The 23,545-nt window shown below is 41.9% G+C and overlaps 1 protein-coding gene across 7 annotated transcripts in view; it reads right to left on the bottom strand.

Annotated features, from left to right (window-relative positions):
- LOC147580701 (uncharacterized) overlaps positions 1–23,545 on the bottom strand; it is a 550,245-nt gene that overhangs the window by 495,202 nt on the left and 31,498 nt on the right. For 6 of the 7 annotated variants that reach the window (XR_015251012.1, XR_015251013.1, XR_015251017.1 and 3 more), the window contains one exon: positions 15,325–15,489. Coding sequence is in view for 1 of the 7 variants with exons in the window: in XM_086706139.1 (XP_086562265.1) it covers positions 15,331–15,489 (159 nt within the window). In the remaining 6 variants the exon portion in view is untranslated. Of the gene's footprint in view, positions 1–9,670; positions 15,490–23,545 lie in introns of those variants that run through there. The other variant, XM_086706139.1, reaches the window with a different exon arrangement.

Here is a 23,545-nt window from a genome sequence, read left to right on the forward strand (position 1 = left end):
GGGGACAAAGGCCAGATCACCCAGAGACCTGAGACCATTTTAATCACTATGCATTTTACCAAGATGTGAAAGTGTGGAGCAGGGGACTGAAGGATGTAATTTGAGGAAGGCATTTTTTTGAGGAGGGAGAGAATTTGCACTTTATATCAGAACTCCTCTCTCCGTTGGAATGTTTCTTTTTTTTAATTGTTTTTAATGTTTATTTTTGACAGAGAGAAAGAGAGAGAGAGAGAGAGAGAGAGAGAGAGAGAGAGATCATGAGCGGGGGAGGGGCAGAGAGAGAGGGAGACAATATCTGAAGCAGACTCCAGGCTCTGAGCTGTCAGCACAGAGCCTGATGCAGGGCCTGAACTCACAGACCGTGAGATCATGACCTGAGCTGAAGCTGGACGCTCAACCGACTGAGCCACCCGGGCGCCCCAGAATGTTTCCAAGGAGAGGTTCATTAGGAAAAAGTCACGGTGCCGCAGTACCTTTGGAGGTTGGGAACTTGCATTTTTAGAGCCTTGGGCACTCAACCCACCTTCTCCCTGAGTAGTAAGCTACCTAAAATCAAAGTTCCCCAAGGATAGAGCAGTTTCCAAATTGTGTTAAATATGGAGGTCTGAACATGAGAGGAATCAAGCTGATCTAGTCAACAAAAGCCCAAGGAAAAGCAGTGGGGGCTTGAAGCCACCCAGGGACTCTGCCCTTTGACTCCCAAACATGAGCTGTCTAGAGTGTCCCCGTCCCCACAAGGGCATTCAGGCACCCATTCCTGCTAAGCACGTGACCAATGGCCAGAAGCCCACAGCTGGCATCTGAGGAGACTATGACAGGAACAAGGAACAGGGCACTTGAGTGCACGCAGGCCTGGCTCAGACTCTGAAGCTGCGACCAGCTGCATATTTTCTTTAAAGTTGCGGTGATACTTCCGGTCCTATGTTTTTGTTTTGTTTGGTTTTGTTTCATTTTTTAAAAATGTGGTAAAGTACACATAACACAGTATTTGCCATCTTCACCTGCCTTAAGTGTACAACTCAGTGTTATTAAATATATTCGTAATGCCATCCATCTCGTAACACTGAAAGTCTACACCCATTAGATGATAATTCTCCATCTTCCCTCCACCCAGTCCCGGGAAGCCACCATGTACTTTCTTTCTAAACCTACTTTCAATCACCCTTTGAGGTCAGGGAAAACCTCTTCTAAATTAATGGATTCATTCTCCAGGGTTCTAAGGTAGAGTTCTACAGGGCCCACACCTTGACCGAGGGCTGCTGGTTCCACTGCAGCAGAAAAGCAGGGAAGAGGTCCATAGGCATACCCCCAGTCTTCCCACTGTGCTTTTTCTCCAGGGAGACCCGCCAAGGCCCAGAAAACTGCAAAAGGGCCCTCTGGAGAGACCTTTGAACTCTTACTACAAAGCAAGAGCCCGTATTAAAATATGGGATATTTCTATTTCTTAGATTCCTTTTCACTGGAAAAACAAACTATCTGGGGAAAATTGTGGCCGATACAACAGCAAAGAAGATTGGACTGTTGGAACGCAACTGATGTCAACTACCAAGCAGGATGAAACTTGTCTTTATTGAGGGAAGAGTTTGAGGCAAAGAGGTCAGGTTTGCCTACGGGTTGAGATTTGCACACAGAATTTCCAGAGTGCTGGATTTTAGTCGGGAGAACTATGAAGAGGCTGGAGCTCATCGTGTGCAAAGCTCTCAGGTGAGGAGGGATTGGACAACTGAGACTCCACTAATAAGTGACAAAAATGATGTGGGCAATAATTTGACATTTTCAGCGTTAACGTGTCTACTGAAATAGAATGCGTAAATTAATACTCTTAGGAGATCTGCTTGGTGGAAAAACAGAATGGGGATCACAAACCCTATTAACTCCTATGTCTCAAGCCTCTAATGGAAGATTCCCGATGGGATGAGGAGGATGCTTCGAGTTCATAGAAACTTTGTAAAGCTCACAAGCATGTGTTTTATAAAGTCATGTAGCAGAGTCCCCCAACTGATTTTATAACTGAGATTTATGTCTCTAACAAAATAAGATACAAAGCAAATGAATGACTCTGCTGGCCTTTTCTGGAGAGCGGATGATAAGTTCTCTAAAGATATTGTTTACTTTGCCCAGTTATCTGTTTTTATTCTGTAAATTCTCCACAGTGCCCCAGGCCGGAACTCCAAATCTACTGTTCCCATCAAATCAATTTCCCCACAGAATGAAGAATGCTGTAAATACTATGCTTAAAATTCATTGTTATCTGTGAAGAACCCAACTCAACAGGAATCATTGAGATTAAGAGGGTCTATGCAGTGAAGGTGGATAGAATGTGTAGAAAAAAAGAGATCTACACACTGATTATTTTCTAATAAAACTGTTCCTTCTATCAGAAAGTGGAGGGAATTAATATAAACAGACAGATTTGTTTAAACCCAATTTCACTACCATTCTGTAGGTTGCTTTAACCCTGTTCTGACATCACTTATTAAACAAATGATGGTATTTTCACAGATATGAAACCACTGAGCTAAAGTTATCCATTCCTACAGGATGGTCCTGCATTTAATTTTACTGTACAAAGGCTGAGAAAATTATATGGCTATCGAACATGTTCACAGATTGTACGAGCTTGGAATTCCATCCAACAAAATGACTATTTGTCAGAAAGCGCACCAGAGTTTTTAAAACATGAAAACAGAAAACGAAAACAGTAACAGCAAGACTTTGTGGTATGGCTGATACGTGACAGGGCCTTTACATGTCCTTTATATTTCCAGTTCTTCCAACAACCCTACAAAGTACTATTAATATTCCCATGTTACAGACAGGAGACCTGAAACTCATAGAAATGATCCAAGTTTACATAAAGTCTCATCCATAGTTAAAGAAAGTGTAGAACCAAGGTTTAAGCTGTATTTGTCTAACTCCTAAGTCCCGTGTACTTTGTATCACGGTGCTGTGTCCCATATTACCATTAGTTGTCAACCAGAAATTCAAAGATGCTAGCTCTCATAAATAAAATGTCAAATCCATAATTAAGGGACGTAAGATTATTCCAAATGTATTTGTGTGCATGCTTCCCTAATCAACTTCCTTGACTGAATTCCAAATTAATGGACTTACTTTATTCCAACCCTAACCCTAATCCTAACTGCTTTCTCCCACAGACCAAATGCCTTCCTTGCCAGCATGGCTGTTTGGTTGCTTATCCAGGACAGTCCCGCACCCCCTGGCCTATAAAAATCTCCTCCAGTTGGAACCTTCTCCCTGATACCCTTGGTCTGAAGGGAGACCCCTCCCCTGCCTCCGCTCTCCCATAGCACCTAGACTTTACTTCTATCAAGCTTCACTTCTCTGCGAATGGCAGACTTTCGTCTAATCCTGTCCTCATCCTTCCTGCTCCCTTCCCAGTGGCAGAACAGTGCTCTACAGAGTGGTGCTCAATCAACGTTGGCCGAGTAACTGAATCGATTTTTAATTAGCACGTGGAAGGGGTTAAGGAAGAAGGTCCTTTTCCTTAGCCAGGCTCCATTCAGTGATGATTTCAGTCATCAGAAAGACGTATAGAGTACAGGTAATTACAAAAAAAATTTTTTTATGTTTTATTTTATATTTGAGAGAGTGAGAGATGGAGTGCAAGCGGAGGGAGGGGCAGAGAGAGAGGCAGACACAGAATCCAAAGCAGGCTCCAGACTCCCAGCTGTCAGCACAGAGCCCGACGCAGGGTACAAACTCAGAAGCAGTAAGATCATCACCTGAGCCAAAGTCAGAGGCTTAAGTGACTGAGCCACCCAGGCACTCCTAGAAAAAAGGTAGTCTTAAACAGCACATTTTCCAGTGAGGGTACGATTCTCCACACTTAAAATCTCTCACAAGACTCCAATAAGGAAGTGATTTTGAGGGAAGATAATCAGTGATCTCCAAAAGTTTTGATTGTGCACTCCTATCATGAAAAAGGTATTTTTTTTTTAAGTTTGCTTATGTATGTTGAGATGGAGAGAGTATGTGAGTAGGGGAGGAGAAGAGAGAGCGGGAGGGAGAGAGAATCCCTAGCAAGCTCCGCACTGTCAGCACAGAGCCTAACGCGGGGCTCAAACCCACAAACCATGATAATATGACCTGAGCCGAAATCAAGAGTTGGACACTTAATTGACTGAGCCACCCAGATGCCTCATGATAAAGGTATTTTAAAAAAACTTAAAAAAATACATACCTTGTATTTTGTGTGTAAATATAACACAGAATTTTATTTTACCTCAATATACATATATTTATGTATTTATAAAACATGTATTATGCTACTGTGTTAATATAATATATAAGATATACACAGAAAATATAACTTTCAATGAATAAATGAAAATAACATTTTAATATTTTCTTTTTGCACCCCAATAAATAGTCTGGCACGAGAAAAGACTAATCTTGGCTGAGCAGCTATATTTTCTGGTAGAAGAAAGGAAATCATGTTTTTCTTTTCCTAGGCTATTCCCCAACATTGGCTACTTCCTCTCTTTATTCAGATTCTCTTACAAGACCACCAACATACTTCAAACATCAGTGAAATAAAACAGGAGGAAGGTTTAGGGCTCTGGATTCTCGGTCTGGAAATGTCACGATTTAATCTCAGAGATTTGCTGTGAAGTTGTAAGCATGACAGTGTGAAACCCAAAAGATTACTTCTGAATTCCTTGTTTGTTTTCACTGTGACCAAACTCTCATAAAATTTATTTTTTTTTAGCTTCAAAACTCAAAGGATGTGTGGACACATGACTTAAATGGAGAAAAACATCATCAAAACAATATTAAGAAGTAATTACTTTTATATTGTTTTCATTAAATAAAAACCCCTCATATTCAGATAATCACATAGTATAGTTTTTATCTCTTTTAAAGAAAAAAGTCAATAAATATTAAAAGGGTTTGGAAATGATACGTGCAGTGCCCACCACATTAAAACCATTTTAATTGTTTTTAAACACACACACACACACACACACACACACACACACACGAAAAAATATCAGATAGATATTCTCCAAAAAAATGAACAAGCTATATCCCAAAATGGTGAGAATAAGTTTAATTTTCTTTTCTTCTTTAGGCATTTCCGTGACTTTTCAAACACCCTTTAGTGGCCACGTATTTTTTTTGAAAGAGTATAAATATAACCAATTGTAAATAATTTACATAGATTTCTATATTTTAATAGAATGAGAATCCTATTCTTCTAATAGACCATTTTAACTCCTTTTGGAGTTACTAGCATTCGGAAGAAAAGTGCCTATCATTTCCATGTTTTAGAATTCATTTTGACTTCAGTACAATTTTTAATGTTACTTTGGTTTCACATAAGAAAGTTGCACTTTTAATAATCAAAACAGTATGGTACTGGCACAAAAATAGTCACATAGGTCAAGAATAGAATAGAGAGCCCAGAAATAAACCCACACTTTTACGGTCAATTAATCTATGACAAAGGAGGCAAGAACATACAATGGGGAAAACAACAGTCTCTTCAATAAATAGTGCTGGGAAAACTGGACAGCTACGTGCAAAAGAATGAAACTGGATGACTTTATTATGCCACACATAAAAATAAACTCAAAGTGAATTAAAGGCCTAAATGTGAGAGCTTGAAACCATACCCCCAAAAGAAAACTTAGGCAGTAATCTCTTGGACATTGGTCTTAGCAACATATTTATGAATGTATCTCCTCAGGCTAAGGAAACAAAAGCAAAAATAAACTATTGGGACTACACCCAAAAAAGCTTCTGCACAGCAAAGGAAACCATCAACAAAATGAGAAGGCAACTTACTGAGTGGGAGAAGATAATCTGTAAATGACATATCTGATTAAGGGTTAGTATCCAAAATATATAAAGAACTTACACAACTCAATGCCAAAACAAAAACAAGAATAGCCAAACTGATCTGATCAAAAAAGGGCAGACAACCTAGATATTTTTCCATAGATGGCCAACAGTTACATGAAAAGATGTTCCACATTGCTAACCATTAGGGAAGTGCAAATAAAACCACAGTGTGATATCACCTCACACCTAATGCAATGGCTAGTACCAAAAAGACAAGGAATAACAAGTATTGGTGAGGATGTGGAGAAAAAGGAACCTCTTTCACTGTTGGTAGGAATATAAATGGGTGCAGTCACTGTGGAAGACAAGTATGGAGTTTCCTCAAAATATTAAACATAGAAATACCATGTGATCCAATAATCCCACTACCAGTTATTTACCCAAAGAAAACAAAATACTAATTTGAAAAGATATCTGCATCCCTGTGTTTATTGCAGCATTATTTACAATAGCCAAGATATGGAAGCCACCCAAGTGTCCATCAATAGATGAATGGGTAAAGAAGATGTGATACACACACACACACACACACACACACACACACACACGCACGCACACAGTGGAATATTACTCTGCCATAAAAAGGATGAGATCTTGTCATTTGCAACCATATGGATGGACCTACAGGGTATAATGCTAAGTGAAATAAGTCAGAGAGATCAAGACAAATACCATATGATTTCACTTCTATGTGGAATCTAAAAACAAAACAAAGAAACAAAACAAACAGACTCTTAAAAAGAACAAACTGATGATTGCCAGAGGGGAAGTGGCGGGGGGTGGGGGATGGGGATGGGTGAAATAGATAAAGGGAATTAAGAGGTAGCAACTTCCAGCTATAAAATAAATAAGTCACAGAGATGAAATGTACAGCATAGGGAATATAGTCAATGGTATTGGAATAGCATATGGTGACTTATGTAGTTACACTTATGGTGAGCATAGCATAATGTATGGAGTTGTTGAATCACTATGTTGTATACCTTAAACCAATGTTACACTGTATGTCAACTACTCTTCAATAAAAAAAGGAAAATGGCATTATCCACAATAGCCAAAGTATGGAAAGAGCCCAAATGTCTGCTGATGGATGAATGGATAAGAAGATGTGGTATACATATATATATATAATGGAGTATTACTGGCAATCAAAAAGAATGAAATCTTGCCATTTGCAACTACATGGATGGAACTAGAGGATATTATGCTAAGCGAAATTAGTCAGAGAAAGACAAATATCGTATGACTTCACTCACAGGAGGACTTTAAGACACAGAACAGATGAACACAAGGGGAGGGAAGCAAAAAATAATATAAAAACAGGGAGGGGGACATAAGAAACTGTTAAATATGGAGAACAAACAGAGGGTTATTGAAGGGCTTGTGGGAGGGGGGATGGGCTAAATGGGTAAGGGGCATTAAGGAATCTACCCATGAAATCATTGTTGCACTGTATGCTAACTAACTTGGATGTAAATTAAAAAATAAAATAAAATAAGAAAAATGACATTTTAAATCAAATGCTTCATAACAGAGACCCAGTTATCCAGATTACAGATACATTTTAGATTGAGGATACAGAGAGAGGCAGCGAATGGGTCCAAAGGAACTTGTAAATTAATGGAATCAAGGCAGAAAGGGAGAGTAAATTAGGAGGAGGTAGGTCTGTCTGGAGAAGATTAAGATTATGGAGAGCCCGTGCAATCTAAACCTGTGACAGTTCTTGTAAGGAAACCCATCATCATCTAAATAAATAATATGGAAAATAAATAAATAATATAGAATCCTAGTTTCTGCAATTATTTTCTGGCAGAGTCTCAATTTTGCTCAGGTGTTCACCTTTCCATGTGCCCAAGTGGGTCTAACCTATATATGATGGTCTCATTCCCCTTGTCATTGACTCTTTTAGTCAATTCCTGCCATTGAGATGTCAAGAATTCTGCTGGGGGCATTCTGGATAGATTCTTCCCTCCTTATCAAAGCTGAATAAGGGGCACCTGGGTGGCTTAGCTGGTTGAGCATCCAACTCTTGATTTTGTCTCAGGTCATGATCCCAGGGTTGTGGGATCGAGTCCCGCATTAGGCTCCGAGCTCTTCCCTCTGCCCCTCTCCCCCATTTGTGCTCTTTCTCTAAAATTAAAAAAAAAAAAAAGTTAAAGCTGAATAAGAAATTTAAACCAACTACTGAAAGGCACAAGAGAACAACTAAGGCAGACAGAACTTGATTGGCCAGAATCCTGGAGAGAGAGGGAGAGAGATACTGAAAGAAGCCTCATGTTTGCCTCTATTTCCACCTAGTATGGGATGGAGAATAGAGATGGGCAAAAAAGTGGGCTGGGGATAGGGACAATTTTTCTGGGATGGAAAATGGCAGGGTTTGGCGTTCCCAAAGGGGATGGACAGATAGAGTTTGAAGTGTGGGGCCTAGAAAGATTGAAGGGCTCTGGCACCATTGAGACTCCAGAGGACTCTACCATGAGAGCAAGAGAAAACCATAAAAAAATCAAGTCTGGGGCGCCTGGGTGGCTCAGTCAGTTAAGCATCTGACTTCGGCTCAGGTCATGATCTCATGGTTCATGGGTTTGAGCCCTGCATCAGGCTCTGTGCTGACAGCTCAGAGCCTGGAGCCTGCTTCAGATTCTGGGTCTCCCTCTCTCTCTCTGCCCCTCTCCTGCTCATGATCTGTCTGTCTCTCAAAAATAAATAAATGTTAAAAAAAAAAAAAAAGATCAAGTCTAACAAAGCCTAAGACTCATGCTCAACCAGATCAAGTCTGTCTGCATAAAGCCTGTCTGTCTACCAGAAAAGAATTAAATCTTCTTTGGGTAGAAATGCCATTAGTCAGAGCTTTACAATTTCTCATACACAATGTCTGACATTCAATAAAAAAAAATCTACCAGTAAAAAAAAAAAAAAAAAATCTACCAGGATATGAATAAATAGGATCAAATGATGAAAACCAAAAGAAGAAACAGGTAATATACACAGACCTAAGGGTGATGATTGCCAGAGGGGAGGTGGTGGGGGGTGGGGGAGAATAGGTGAAATAGCTAACAAATTATTGGAGTTATCCGACAAGAAATTAAAGGTAACTCTGGTTAACATGCTTAAGAAAATAGAAGAGGGGCTCCTGGGTGGCTCAGTCGGTTGAGTGTCTGCTTTCAGCTCAGGTCATGATCTCATAGCTCGTGAGTTCGAGCCCCGTGTTAGGCTCTGTGCTGACAGCTTGGAGCGTGGAGCCTGTTTCAGACTCTGTGTCTCCCTCTCTCTCCGCCCCTCCCCTGCTCATGCTCTGTCTCTCTCTCCCTCAAGAATAAGTAAACATTAAAAAAAAGAAAGAAAGAAAATAGAAGAAAAGTATTCGATTTCATTAGGAAAACCACAGGAATCTTGGAGGGGTTGTGAGGCATTGGTAATGATCTATATCTTGGTCTGTGTGGTGATTAATTTTAGTCAATTCTTTTAGTCATCAAGTCATCAAGCTAGACATCAAGCTGAACATTTAAGATTTGCATATGGGGGGCACCTGGGTGGCTCAGTCGGTTAAGCGGCCGACTGCGGCTCAGGTCACAATCTCGCGGTCCGTGAGTTCGAGCCCCGCGTCAGGCTCTGTACTGACCGCTCAGAGCCTGGATCCTGTTTCAGATTCTGTGTCTCCCTCTCTCTCTGCCCCTCCCCTGTTCATGCTCTGTCTCAAAAATAAATAAACGTTAAAAAAAAAAAAAATTAGTCAATTCTTTTAGTCATCAAGTCATCAAGCTAGACATCAAGCTGAACATTTAAGATTTGCATATGGGGGGCACCTGGGTGGCTCAGTTGGTTACGTGTCTGACTTCAGCTCAGGTCATGATCTCATAGCTCGTGGGTTTAAGCCCCGCATTGGGCTCTGTGCTGACAGCTCAGAGCCTGGAACCTGCTTCGGATTGTGTGTCTTCTTCTCTCTCTGTCCTTCCCCCCACCTTTCACTCTGTCTCCCCCTCTCTCAAAAATAAATAAACATTAAAAAACCCATAAAATATGTGTTTATTGACTACGTTATTAGTAAGGCTTCTGGTCTATAGTAGACTATTAGCAGTTAACTTTTTAGGGAGTCAAAAGTTATAGGCGGATTTCTGACTGTGTGGGGGGTTGTTGCCACTAACCCCCATGTTGTGCAAGGGTCAACTATATATCCAAGTGCAAAGCATGGTTGTGGTAGGGTAATAGGAGTGCAGAATTTTTTGGTTGTTTCTTTTCTCTGTATAGCAAGTAGAATTATATTAGTTGTATTAGTGGAAAAATTTCAAATTAAATTAATTAAAAATAATATGATTTGAATATATTGTGTATTCCTGGAAATATGAAACTAAGGGCCACAGAACTGAAACAAAGTTATGTGTATTCTGAACACTTCATATAAATCTCTATCAGCTGCCTAAATCCTATGCTATAAATTCACCTTTTATTAATTTCAGTGACACCCCATTTAGATAATCAGCTTAAATCTCTGGAATGTGGTCAGGAAACAGATAAAAGTAAAAAGTAAAGTCTCTTACAAGCAAAACGACTGTCAATGCCCCTATGCATTATTCACAGGTACTTACTGAGAGCCAGGTAGGCTCATTATTGCCATAATTCGAACAAACTAGAACTTCTAGTCCAGGAAACAGAAAAGTGGATGGGGTTGCAGAAAGTGACATCTGCCAGCCTGACAGTAAAGTCCAGAGGTAGAAAAAACAACCCGAAAGCAGACCAAAATATATTGAAAACGATTTAATATTGGGTACCGAGCATAACTATATTCCAGCATTTTCTATGGCAGTTGGCTCTAATAATGACTAGAGCTCTCAATAGCAACACACTTACCCTACTTGGGAGGCTATCTAGGCAGAGAAGCATGTGGAATGCACATTTTGGAAAGGATTCCACTTAATATGGTTTCTTTTTAAAATATATTTTTGGTTGGTTTGCCTGAACACACACGTGTGCACTCTGCACGCACACACACGTATCCCTGTAAGGAACTGCTCACTTTTCCTTAACAGGCAATAAATGAGGAGATCTACTCAAGCTTTTCTGGAAAAAAAAAAAAAAAAAGTGACAATTTATCAAAGCAACTCGCTCCTCAAATTTCCCTCATTTTGCTGTGTTACTAAATGAAGCACTAAGAAAACATTTTTCAATCTCAAGGCTTGTCTCCTGTTCCGTACTCGCCTCCACCCACCCCTTCTTCCCTCTACCCTCCGTCCCCCCACTTGCTTATCGCAGCCGCGAGCTGCACCAGTCTGGGGGGGTGGGAATTAACGCGGAGATATGTAAATGTCAGTTGCTATTAGAGCCAACGAGAAACTCTTCCGCCAGGGTCCCCGCAGCACTGCGGGCCGGGCCGTGGGAGCTGCGTTCCACCGGAGCGGGGCTGCCTGTGGCTCGCAACAGTCAGGGCTGTCTGGAAAGTTTTCAGGTTGTTTGCTTTCGTGGATTCGCTCCAAGTGAGGCACATGTTTTTCAAAAATGAATGCCAAAGATAACAAAAAAACGCAAAGGAGAGGAGAAAGGGAGGATTATCCAGAATATACGAGTGAACCAGGATAAGGCGTAGCAACCGACACAACGGTTCAAGGGCACTTGGCTCCCCACCACATTTAGAACGGCCCACAGGGACCGAGGTTAAAAACAATGTACATAATGACTTGAAAGACAGTTATTTGGGCCCCTGGATGTGTTTTACATCTTCTTCATATTGCTTGGGGCAGAGGTCACTGAATTATTCTGTTATTTAAGCTGTTTACAGCTATATTTGAGTGGTCTTTGTTGACAATTTTGCTTCCAAGTAATTTTCTAAAAAACATCCTAGTTACTGTTCCCTGTCATTAGCTACTGTAATTTGTTTTCAGGGCTGATGGTCAGCACTGTGACTGCATTTAGAACACCGAATGGGTTTGCATGATCATTCAGTGCGTGTCCCTGTTAAACCTATTGCTGTTTCTTCAAACCACTTCAGGTTTTTGGGTTTTTGTTTTTTAAGTATGCCATTTACATCTTTAAAGAAGAAAATGGAAGATGATTCTTTTTGTGTCATTATAATTTAGTGTTTCCATAGGACTTTCATTTCTAAAGGCATTACAATCACTTATTAATTACCCAGCCCTGTGCCCTTAAGCTCTCAGCCATTTGGAGTCTCTCTGATTTCTAGATAAGCCACTGAGGCTAGGGAAGGGCACTTGGCTGGGGAGAGGTTCCTCCCTTCCTGTTAGGATTCCCACCCTTTTTCCAGGCCACCCCACCCAAGTGGGATCTGCACAGGCTGGCTTCATTGCTGTATTTGAAGTTTCGTGTTTGATGTTCCCTGAATGTGTGTATAAAATACATACCAAAGGAACATATAGATTATTTTTGGGTTATTTGATGTTTCGGATTTTCCCTGTTACTATTCACTTCTGTTCATTCGTTTACCCCTTCATGGAACCCTGTGTTGGGCTCCCCCTCTACGCCTGTCAGTGAACCGGGCTCTGAGGAGAGAGAGCCACAGTCTCACCACGCAGTTAAGAATAGGGCTGAAGACACTGTTAGACGAGGTGCGTGATGGCATCTGATGAAAATGCCATGGGAGGGGGGAGTGTGCAAAAGAGACGGAGATAAATAGCATTATTCCAGGGAGATAAACCAACATGGAAAATGGGAATTCAGGGAGCAACAGGTCACTTAGTTGCCCTACCTGGAGGGTTTATTGTGAGGACTAATGGTAAATCAGGCTGGGATCGTGGTTTAGAGGAAGATCTCGGATGGTGCTGAACTGCCTGCTGGGTAAACCTCTCCAGCCAACGCAGTCTCCCCAACCGGACTGTAAGTGATCACTAGTAGCCAGAAAGACAGAGAAAGCAAGGGGCATAATTGCATTCACTATATGGCAGAGAAATTCACAGAGAGATTAATTAATTGTATGGCTGAAAGAGCGGTAGGCAAGCGACCAGGTGATCTCAAACAAGGCCAAGAAAATGGGCTTTAGGAAGGAAAACGGATAATTACGCAACAGATTAATTATACTGAAGAATGTCGAAAGCGACCAGATTGTGGGAAGTTTTCTGATTTTACAGCAATAGAAAATCATACCTGAAACCACACGGGCTTCACACACTCACGCATTCATTTATTCGTAGGTGATAATACAGGGTTTCATATTCTGTGAATTTCCGATCTTATTAACTTACAGAGTCCTCTGTCTCTACTCCCTTCTGACTTTCTGTCTCCACCCTGTAGTCAATACCAGACTCATGCCAAGCTTCATTTCATGCCAACGTCCACAGGAAATCCAGTCGTATCAACAATCCTATGATTTCTGCAGTTTACAGATACATACGGGATGTTGGGGAGTGTGGGTCACATCACAAGCCTCTATCATGTCCCTCTCCTCAGCATCACCCTGCTTGTAAAGCCTCCCTCTGACTCACAAGGCTCCCTTTCATGACAAGTGACCTTCGCCTCCTACTCTCAGTCTGTGGACACTGAAGATCTGGCCCCGATCCACAATTGGATGTGTATAATGATCCAAAAATACAAAAATAAAGTAGTAGAAACTACCATTTATTGGACATTGACTATGGGCCAGGTCCTAAACTGAGAGCTTACCCGCATGACGTCATCTGACTGTCCAGCCCCATGGTGGCTATTATTAAGCCATGTCACAGATAAGGAAAAAGAAACACAGAGACGTTAAGTGATGTGCCCAAACGAATCCGAATGTTAAGAAGATCAGTTGGCTGCCAAAGCATGGCGTCTTAACAAAGTATCATTCGAGTTGTCTTCCAGACCCAATGCGAAAGACATATTGTTCTAGGCATCCCCTGGATAATAGCGAAAGAGACCATGGCACAATTTTAAACACAGGAACACAGAGGACTTAATCTGACTGCTTCTAGAAGGCTTGTCTTTGAGACACTGAAAGCATTTGTTATTGTACTGAGTGTAGCAGGTGAGGCTGTCAGGGATCAGTGCCTTTACGGCAGCATGCGGTTCTCACATGGGTTTTCGCTAAATGCCACACCTCTGCTCCCCAATTATGGGTTGAATTTTGCACCCCTGAGATTCATATGTTGGAGTCCTAACACCCAGTACCTTAGAATGTGACCTTATTTGAAGACAGGGTCTTTCCAGAGGTAATCAAGTTAAAATGAGCTCATTAGGATGGGCCCTAACCCAGTATGACTGGTGTCCTTGCAAAAGGGGGAAATTTGGACCCAGGAACACTCAGAGAGGGAAAACCTAGGGAGGAGATTGCTATCGACGAGCTAAGAAGAGAGACCAGCTCCAGATTCCCCACCAGCCTTGGAAGGAACGGACCCCACTGACACTTCGATTTCGAACTTCCCAGCCTCCAGAACCATCAGACAATAAATTTCTGTTATTCGAGCCACCCATTCTGTGATACTTTGTCACCGCAGCCCTAGCAAACGGAAATACCCCCCATTCCATACTGCCCCAGTTGGAATTCTCTCTCCTTTCCTCAGGTTCATCAACACCAAAAAGAACCAACAGAACTAAGTGTTCCAGAACTTAGAACCAACAGAACTAAGCTGCCACATTTTGAACAAGGTACCAGATAGTGAGCCTGTTCCAAAAGAGTTCCCTTTGATTTGATCCGCTTGACTGATTGAGTATATAAGAACAAACATTTGAATATTACTTCCTCTGGGTTTAAAAAAAAAAAAAAAGGAGTTCTTTAGGGTCCGTAGCAACTTCAGGGTAGCAGGCGCTGACCCTGATCATAGAGGGACTCTTCTGGAAGACAGCTGGGGAGTGCCGGTAGTATTCCAAACAGATCTTAAAACAAGTATATGCAGCTTCTTGTTTAAGATGTGTAAATAAACTGTCAGCCAAGTCAGCAGCCCCTTGTCTGTTCCTTTTTTTTTTTTTTTTTTAAGTAATTTTCAAGACAAGCTCAAACATAACTCTCACAGTTGGTTACTAGAGGAGTTAATGGCTTTAAGCTCAAAAGGAATGACTTTTTTGAATTATCCATTTGACAAAACTCTCCCTAAGGCAACACTTTTACCCCCTGCCCGCTCCCCTAGTTGAAGTTAGCAACCATGTATTAATTAACTGAAGCCAATCTCAGGAAACACTAAACCTCTGTCTTTTCTTTTTAAGAATACAGAGTTTACATTAGAAAACAAGTAATTCTAAATTACCTGAGAGCTTCTTGTTATGTGAACGGAAAGGTTTCCTGGTAAATGTTTTCCACAAACCACCTGAATTAAGGGGCTCTCATTTCAGTAGGACTGATGCTCTAGGAAGGCAGTCAGTTGCCTACGTGAGATGATTAGAGAGTTAAAAAGAATGTGTTTCTCTCCAAAACATTTCCTCTGCTGGCTTGTTGCAACTGTCTGAATTTCACAACGAATACGTCAACTTTAGAGTTCGTCATTGCTTTTGCTTCTGCATCAAAATGTACCCCTGAAAGAAGTAACTTCTGGTTCCTACCTGAACTCAGCCGTGTGGCGGGGTCCAGCGGAGACAGGCCACGAGGGCCACACCAGGCCCTGGACACGAGGCACAGTTTCGCAGGAAGCACTGGGGCAACTGGTAGCAGGGAGTCACTCCCTCGGCAGGTGTCTGAAGATAAGGTTGGCTTTCCAGAGCTTCTTCCTGTTGGGAGTCAAATACACGCAGTTGATGGTTTGGTGGTACTATCTGGGTAAGAAGTCCACTGTTGCATGAACATGTAACTTTTTTTTTTTTTTAAGACATATAGACAGAGTAGGGGAGGGGCAGAGAGAGAGGGAGACACAGAATCCGAAGCAGGCTCCAGGCTCCGAGCTGTCGGCACAGAGCCTGATGCGGGGCTCGAACCCACGAACTGCGGGATCATGACCTAGGCCTAAGTTGGATGCTCAACCGACTGAGCCACCCAGGCGCCCCATGAACAGGTAACATTTTAAGTTGCTTGCACATTACTAGGAATTAGGCTTTTGTGTCTAATGTTCTATGTGATCAAAATGATGCCAGGTGGATAAGAGGACTGTTCCCCAGAGGAGGCTGGGGGAAGGAGGGAGTGTTGGGAGGGGGAGGGGTGGAGACACCAAAGAAGGGTAACAGAAGAAACTAAAGACAAACATCTAGCCTCTAGAAATGTGAAAAAATAAACTGCTATTCTTTAAACCATCCAGGTTGTGGGACTTTGTTACAGCAGTCCTAGTGAACTGATGTATTTGCCTTGTTTTTAGTCTCTTTATTTGTGTGAAGTTCTATACAAGATGGGAAATGCCTTTTGACAAATGCTTTGCTTCTTTCTGGGGTGAGCTACAACAATACATTCAGCCCACATCTGGGGTGCCTGGGTGGCTCAGTCGGCTGAGTGCCGACTTCGGCTCAGGTCATGATCTCACAGTTCGTGGGTTCGAGCTCCAAGTTGGGCCATGTGCTGACAGCTCAGAGCCTGGAGCCTGCTTTGGATTCTGTGTCTCCTTCTCTCTCTGCCCCTCCCCCACTCACGCTCTGTCTCTCTCTCTCAAAAATAAACAAACATGAAAAAAAATTAAATTCAGCCCACATCCAACCCTCTTGGAACATTCAAGGTACATTAAAATCTATCTGCTAAGGCTTATTCATGATAAGACACTTATCAAGTCTGCTAGTGAAAAGATATACCCAGAGGAGATGATGGGATAGTTCTAAATGTAAGTAAAGTTCACAGAGCCAGTGATGACGATAACTAACAATCAATGCTTACTGTGCATCTGCACTTTAAATGCACAGACTCTGTTTCTCAGGACAATTCTATAATTTGATTTTAATGCACACGAGTGAGGTAGTTACTGCCTATCCCCCTTTACATACGGGAAAGGTGAGGCATGGAGAAATGAGGGAACTTTCCTTAAGATCACACATCTTGTAACTGGAGAAGGGAGGTTGTTTTACAATACAGCAGCTGGACATTGGAGCCTGAGCTTGTCATCACTCTTGTTCTACCAAGACATTTAATTCTAGTGATAGAAAAACAAAATGAAGTTGGAACCCTACCTCACGCCATATAAAAAGATGTATTAAAGAACTAAATGTAAGAGTAAACTCTAAAACTCTGAGAAGAAAATATACATCTTTTGGACCTGGGATTAGGCAATGGTGGTTTCTTAGACATGATACCAAAGCATAAATGACAAAAGAACAAGTGAATAAATTGGACTTCATAAAAATTAAAAACCTTTGGGCTTCAAAGGACACTATCAAGAAAGTGAAGACACTCTAAAGAATAGGAGAAAATATTTGCAAATCACATATCATATAAGGGGCTAGTATCTAGAATATATATATATATATATATATATATTTTAATTTTTTTAACGTTTATTCATTTTTGAGAGACACAGAGACAGCATGTGAATGGGGTAAGGGCAGAGAGAGAGGGAGACACAGAATCCGAAGCAGGATCCAGGCTCCGAGCTGTCAGCATAGAGCCTGATGTGGGTTCGAACCCATGAACTGTGAGATCATGACCTGAGCCGAAGCTGGACACTCAACCGAATGAGCCACCCAGGCGCCCCTAGAATATATTTAAAAAAAAAAAAACTCTTAAGACTCAACAATGAAAAGATAACACAATTTAAAAATGGGCAAAGGACCTGAACAGACATTTCTCCAAAGCAGATATACAACAGCCAACATGTGAGGTGCTCAATATCATTACTCATCAGGGAAATGCAAATCAAAATCACAGTGATATACCATCTCTTACCCACTGTGATGACTGTAATTAAAAACTACAATAGAAAGGAGAATAACGCGTGTCAGGGAGGATGTGGAAAAATTAGAGCCTCACACCTTACCGGTGGGAAAGTACAAAGGTATAGCTGCTGTACAAATCACAGTGCGACAGCTCTTCAAAAACTGAACATAGTTTAAACCAACCAATTTCGTTCCTAGGTATATGCCCAAGAGAATTGGAAATGTACCTGCACACAAAAAGTTATACATGAGTGTTTGTAGCAGTATTATAATAGAAAGTGAGGGGGACTGGGTGGCTCAGTCATTTGGGCGTCCAACTCTTGGTTTCAGCTCAGGTCATGATCTCACAGTTTGTGGGATGGAGATCCGGGTAGGCAAATTCTGTGCTGACTGCGTGGATTCTGCTTGGGATCTCTATCTCTCCCTCTCTCTGCCCCTCCCCAACTCACTCTCTTCGTCTCTTTCAAAATGAATGAGTAAAAAAACATAAAAAAAAAAAAAAAAAAAAAGATTCCCTCTCACCTTCTTCCCCATGCTCTCCCTCTCTCTCTCTCTCTCAAAACACAAAACCCACAAAAACCACTGAAGTGCACACTCTAAAGGGTGAATTTAATGGTATGTGAATTATATCCTTCTAAAAAATTTTTTAGGTCTCACAAAATTTAGCCACGATGCAAAGAAAATGATTTTAGGTGCTACTTGATTAAGAAGTGCCTTTTGTCCCTTGCCTTTGCTATAGGCAGCACATTAAAAATTTTTTTAAAGCTCTAGAGACGACTTTCAAAATGACTTAAAAAAAAAAAGCTGTCACACATACGGATAATATGGCTAAATGGAAGTTCTGGGAGAAAGTTTCTAAGTTGTTTTCCGGAAAAGATAAATTTCTGCTGGCTTTGAACTAAAAGTTCCTCAAAATAATTGAGAACGAAAATGAACAAGGTTGAACAGATTATTTTTAAAAACTCAGCAAGTTCTAATAAGATTTATAGATATTAAATTATATAAAATTTTGGGTTTTCAACTTAAGGTGGTTGTGTTGATTATTTGAGTGATGAGGACTAAGATACGACCACCTGATTTACCTTTCTGTTAACTGAATAATGGATGCAAACGGAAAATGTTGACTCTGTCTTCTTGGTCTTTATTGTAGTTAGGGAAAACTGGTCAAACCAATGGCCCACAGTTGCCCAGAATTCAACAACTCATGTTTCATATAACCCTACACGTTCACACACTTAGGCACAGACATTCAGAGGGCTGTGTGGTCCCACGTGGGCTTTCCTCTTCACTCTGCCACTGGGAATAGACGCCGGGCAAGCTTCTTCATCTCTTCGAACGTGACTTTTCCTATTTGCAAAATGAGCAAAACAGTGTCTCCGGTGCAGGGGATTTGCTAACATTCAAAGAACGCACCGAAAGTGCCTGACACACTTTTCGTTACACGCTGCCTGCGTGGATGATGGCGGTGGCGTTGGTGTTGAACAGTGCGAGGATCCCTGAATGAGGGAAGTTCCTGCAGACTAACAGGCCCGGGCACAGGGCTACACATGAAGTAGATCCTAAATAAATCCGTGTGAGTTGATGAATTACTTCCTACTGGAAACCACACAAATCAAAAACATTTGTCTTCTGACTTGTTGCCTTTCCTCAAGTGACGTCCAACCCCCGGACTTCGGTAGATGCCCTCTCTGACTAGCAAACCCACCTTCCCATTCATGAATAGTGGCTAAGGTCAGGCTCCTCATGACATTATTTTCTTTTGATAATATTTTCCCCACCGAAGAAAGTTTACTCATTCTGTATTATGCCAAACCGCATCATCTGGGGGGACGAGCTACAACTCCAGTTGGAAAGACCTAATTGGGTTCCAGCCATTTGCCGGGGAAGTTGTAGTCCTTGTTTAAAATTATTATTTTAACTGGCCAAGTGCCTTTTGTTCTCAGATTAATAATCTCTGCATCGTGCCTGAAGCCTTGATGTTATTTTCACTTCTACACTAAATATCGCCCAATTAAACAAACAAACAAAAAAAAAATAGCACAACTCTCAATTTCAGAAGTCAAAACTCCTGTTTTTCTAATTGCCTATTTCAGAGGTCTGAGCTTTTGAAAATAAATCTCATCACACTGGTTTTAGTTTTCTTTGGCTGGTCCATCCAGCCGGCTACTTTCACTGGCAAAAGGAAACAATATTTGGTTATTGTTCATTTATTTGTTTCAGGGAGACTTTGTCATGCCTCAGTTTTAACCATACATGTTAACACTGGTCCAGTAAGAAAAAAAAAGCAATATCTTGGGGTCCAATTGGTCTCAGACTGCGGTGTTGAGATATTCTAGCACAGCGAGTTATGTACAACAGGATGCAGCCTACAAATGGTCTTGCCTGCAAATTGTAAATTACTACACAATCTAAAAGCAAAAACATAAGCTGAAGTCAGAGTGGAAAACGGAAGTGTTGTTTCTTCAATAAGGTGTTTAAAGTTTTGAAACGATTGGGCTAATTCTCAAATGTTCCCTGTTAATTAACTGGGCTATTGAAAACCTGAGGTCACCCAGAACTTTACTTTTGCCTCCTCCAAGATAAAATTCAAGTTCATTCTCGGTAACAAGGGAAATAATTTACTGGTCTCCATGCCTCTGCCTCCCTCTCTCATGCTGTCACCTCCAGGCTCTGAAATAGCTCAAACTCAGGAACACATTAATGCTCAACCCAAGGGCCAGTTCATTGAGAATTTGCAAAATTAGGCTCTGAAAATCTGAAGCTGACTGCAATTCCAGAGAGGTCTGTTCGGAAGAGACAGTCCACTCGATCAGTCCAGGAGGCTGCCGTTAACATGTCGCCGTGGGGCCCGCTCTTGCCGGCCCCGTGTGCGCCCCAACCAGGGGTATCTGTGGGCGAGAATGGGAATTGCCCTCGGATGTTAACTCCTGTCCCCTGCTTCCTCTCAACTGTCTGTTATTGATTTATTGTCTGTATCTTTGTCTAAACCCTAAAGCTATTTATCTTTTCACCAGGGTAACAAGTTTTGTATGTATCCAATCTGCTCCATAAAATAGAACTTCTTATTTTTTCCCCTAAACTGGCTCCTGTAAGCTTCAAAAAGATTCCTGGATTCGGGGAGCAAGTTCTTACACAGATTTTCCCTACCTTTCATGATTTTATGGACTTCCGGCAGGGCCCCTCAGCTTTAGTCTTTTACTGCCAACACTTTCATCCCAGTGAGCATGCAGAAAGGGGTGGGACACATGGTAAACCCTGAGAAGAAGCGTAATGGGAGACACTAGGTGGGGGTGCTGGGGGAGAGACGAAGGCTTGAGCGATTGGCCACAGCACAAGTAAAGGCTTCTGGTCAATTACCAGTGGTAACTTGGAAGAAAGTTTCACGTGAGTTTATTTGTTGGTCTTTTCAAGTGGTAGGTCCTTGAAGGAAAGAGATACAGGTTGAGCCTATGGCCACACATGCCAAAAGGATTAAAAATAGTCTTGCTGATATAAAACCTTTCGAAGTCACATACAGTTAAACCACACTGACTGAAGAGGTCTCAGAGTGTATGACTCCATTTACATGAAATACTGAGAGTAGATAAAGTCCTAGAGATGGAAAGCAGATTAGTGGTTGCCAGGAGCTGGGGTTGAGCTGAAGTATGAGGGTGACTGTTTACTGGGTGTGGGGTTTCTTTCTGGGTTGATAAAATGCTTGGAAACTGGAAAGAGGTGGTGATTTCGCAACATTATGGATGTAAAAAATGCCGCTGAACTGCATGCAGACTTTAACATAGTTAATTCCGTATCATGTGAATTTTAACTCACTAAATTATAATCCTGTCTTGTGTGTGTATGTATGTGCGTGTGTATTCAATTTAACAAATATTTGAGTGTGGACAGTGTGCTGACCACTTTGCAAGCACTACTGGAAACAGCTGTAGAGGGACATTCCACCCAGACTTAGAGGATCATGGGAGGTTTCCTCCAAAAGTAACATTTAAAGGGAATATAAAGCTGCCATTCGTTTCACAAACGTGTACTAAGCACCTGGGATCTATCAGTCATTGATACAGGCCCTGGAGATATAGGAGTGAACAAAACAAAGCCCTTTCCCTCATAAACCTTACATCCCTGCAGTGAGAGACCAAAGAAAGCAAGCAAATACAATCGTATCCACGAAAACGCCTTGGAGAAAAATAATATAAGGAAGGCAGATGGAGAGTTGTGCGTGGAAAGTTCCAAGTGCTGCTCAACATTTGGGTCAAGGTCCCCCTCGCTGCCGAGCTGACGTTTGAGCAGAAACCCGAAGTTAGCGAGCCAGGCAGCCAGGCTGCTATCTGGGGAAATGGCAGTCTGAGCAGGGCAGAGCAAGTGCAAAGACCCGGATGCAGTAGAATTCTGCTATCTGGGGAAATGGCAGTCTGAGCAGGGCAGAGCAAGTGCAAAGACCCGGATGCAGTAGAATTCTTGGTGGGCTCATGGAAAAACCCAGGAGGGCAGTGGGTCTGGAACCCAGTGAGAGAGAGGAAGAGGACAGGGAATGCCACTGGGAGGATCAGTGTGGCCTTCTTGTCCATAGGACGTTGGTTTGACTCTAAGATGGGAATACTTTGGGCAATTTTAAGCAGAGCAGCAATTTTATTTTATTTTATTATTTTTTTTTAATTTTTTTTTCAATGTTTATTTATTTTTGGGACAGAGAGAGACAGAGCATGAACGGGGGAGGGTCAGAGAGAGGGAGACACAGAATCGGAAACAGGCTCCAGGCTCTGAGCCATCAGCCCAGAGCCCGACGCGGGGCTCGAACTCACGGATCGCGAGATCGTGACCTGGCTGAAGTCGGACGCTTAACCGACTGCGCCACCCAGGCGCCCCGTGAGAGCAGCAATTTTAAAAGAACTCCTCTCGCTGCTGTGCTGAGAATATCAATGCTAACGGCACAAGTGAGGAAGCAGGAAGATGAGTTAAGAAGCTGTTGCCATTTAGGGGCACCTGCATGGCTCCTTCAGTGGAGCATGCAACTCCTGATCTCAGGGTTGTGAGTTCAAGCCCCATGTTAGGTATAGAGATTATTCAAGGGTAAGACCTTTAAGGAAAAAAAAAAAAAAAGAAAGAAAGAAAGAAAGAAAGAATAAGAAGCTATTGTATTTAACCGGGCAAGAGGCAAAGGGTCCCTTGGGCCAGATACAGACACACAGGCAGTAAGAAATGACTAGATTGGGGAAAGATGTTCTTTGAAGTTGGAACCAATCATTTTTGCAGATAGATTAGATATACTCAGTGAGAGATGGGATGCCACCACGGTTCTCGGCTTAAACAAATGAGGAGGGAGGGAGCATTGACATCTGCTGAGATGCGTAAGGCTGCAGGAAGAACGGGTCTGCTGATTGGGAGCCAGGAATCAAGGTTCTGGACATGTGAGGTCTGAGATGCCTATGGGATGTCTTAGTGGGTGATAGTGAATGAGAAGCAGGAGTTTATGTAGAAGTCTGGACTGGGAGACATTAGCAAGCAGACGGTATTTAAGCCGGGGAACTGAATGAGATCACCTCAGCAGCACGTTACCTGATGCTTAAAAGTCAACTGAAAAACAGAGGACCCCAAGTCTTACACTAAGCAGATCATTTATGTGGGGAGGGAAGAAGAAGCAGTCATTACAGACCTTTTCACCAGACATCTCAAAAATGGCTCAGGAAAGAGAGTCCATGCACATGTACAGACAGGAAAGACAACGGCTTATCTCCAAAGACAGACAGGAGTTGATTTAAAAGGGAGAAGTCTGACAGTCATTGATCACAGCATGTTTGTTGTACTGCCCCCCCCCCCCCACTACAGATTTCAGGGAAATTGGGCACCTCACAAGAATAGTATCTCAGCCCAAGAAAGCTGGAAGCACAAAATGGATTGCCTATGAATTTGTTCTCTTTCATTTCACTATTTTGAATAAACACTTGTATTTCTAGTAGGGCAGTTGAAGGAACTTCTCAGAATATTT

Source organism: Puma concolor, chromosome B2, assembly GCF_028749965.1.
Source record: "Puma concolor isolate L17-30 chromosome B2, mPumCon1.1.hap2, whole genome shotgun sequence".
Taxonomy (NCBI): Eukaryota; Metazoa; Chordata; class Mammalia; order Carnivora; family Felidae; genus Puma; species Puma concolor.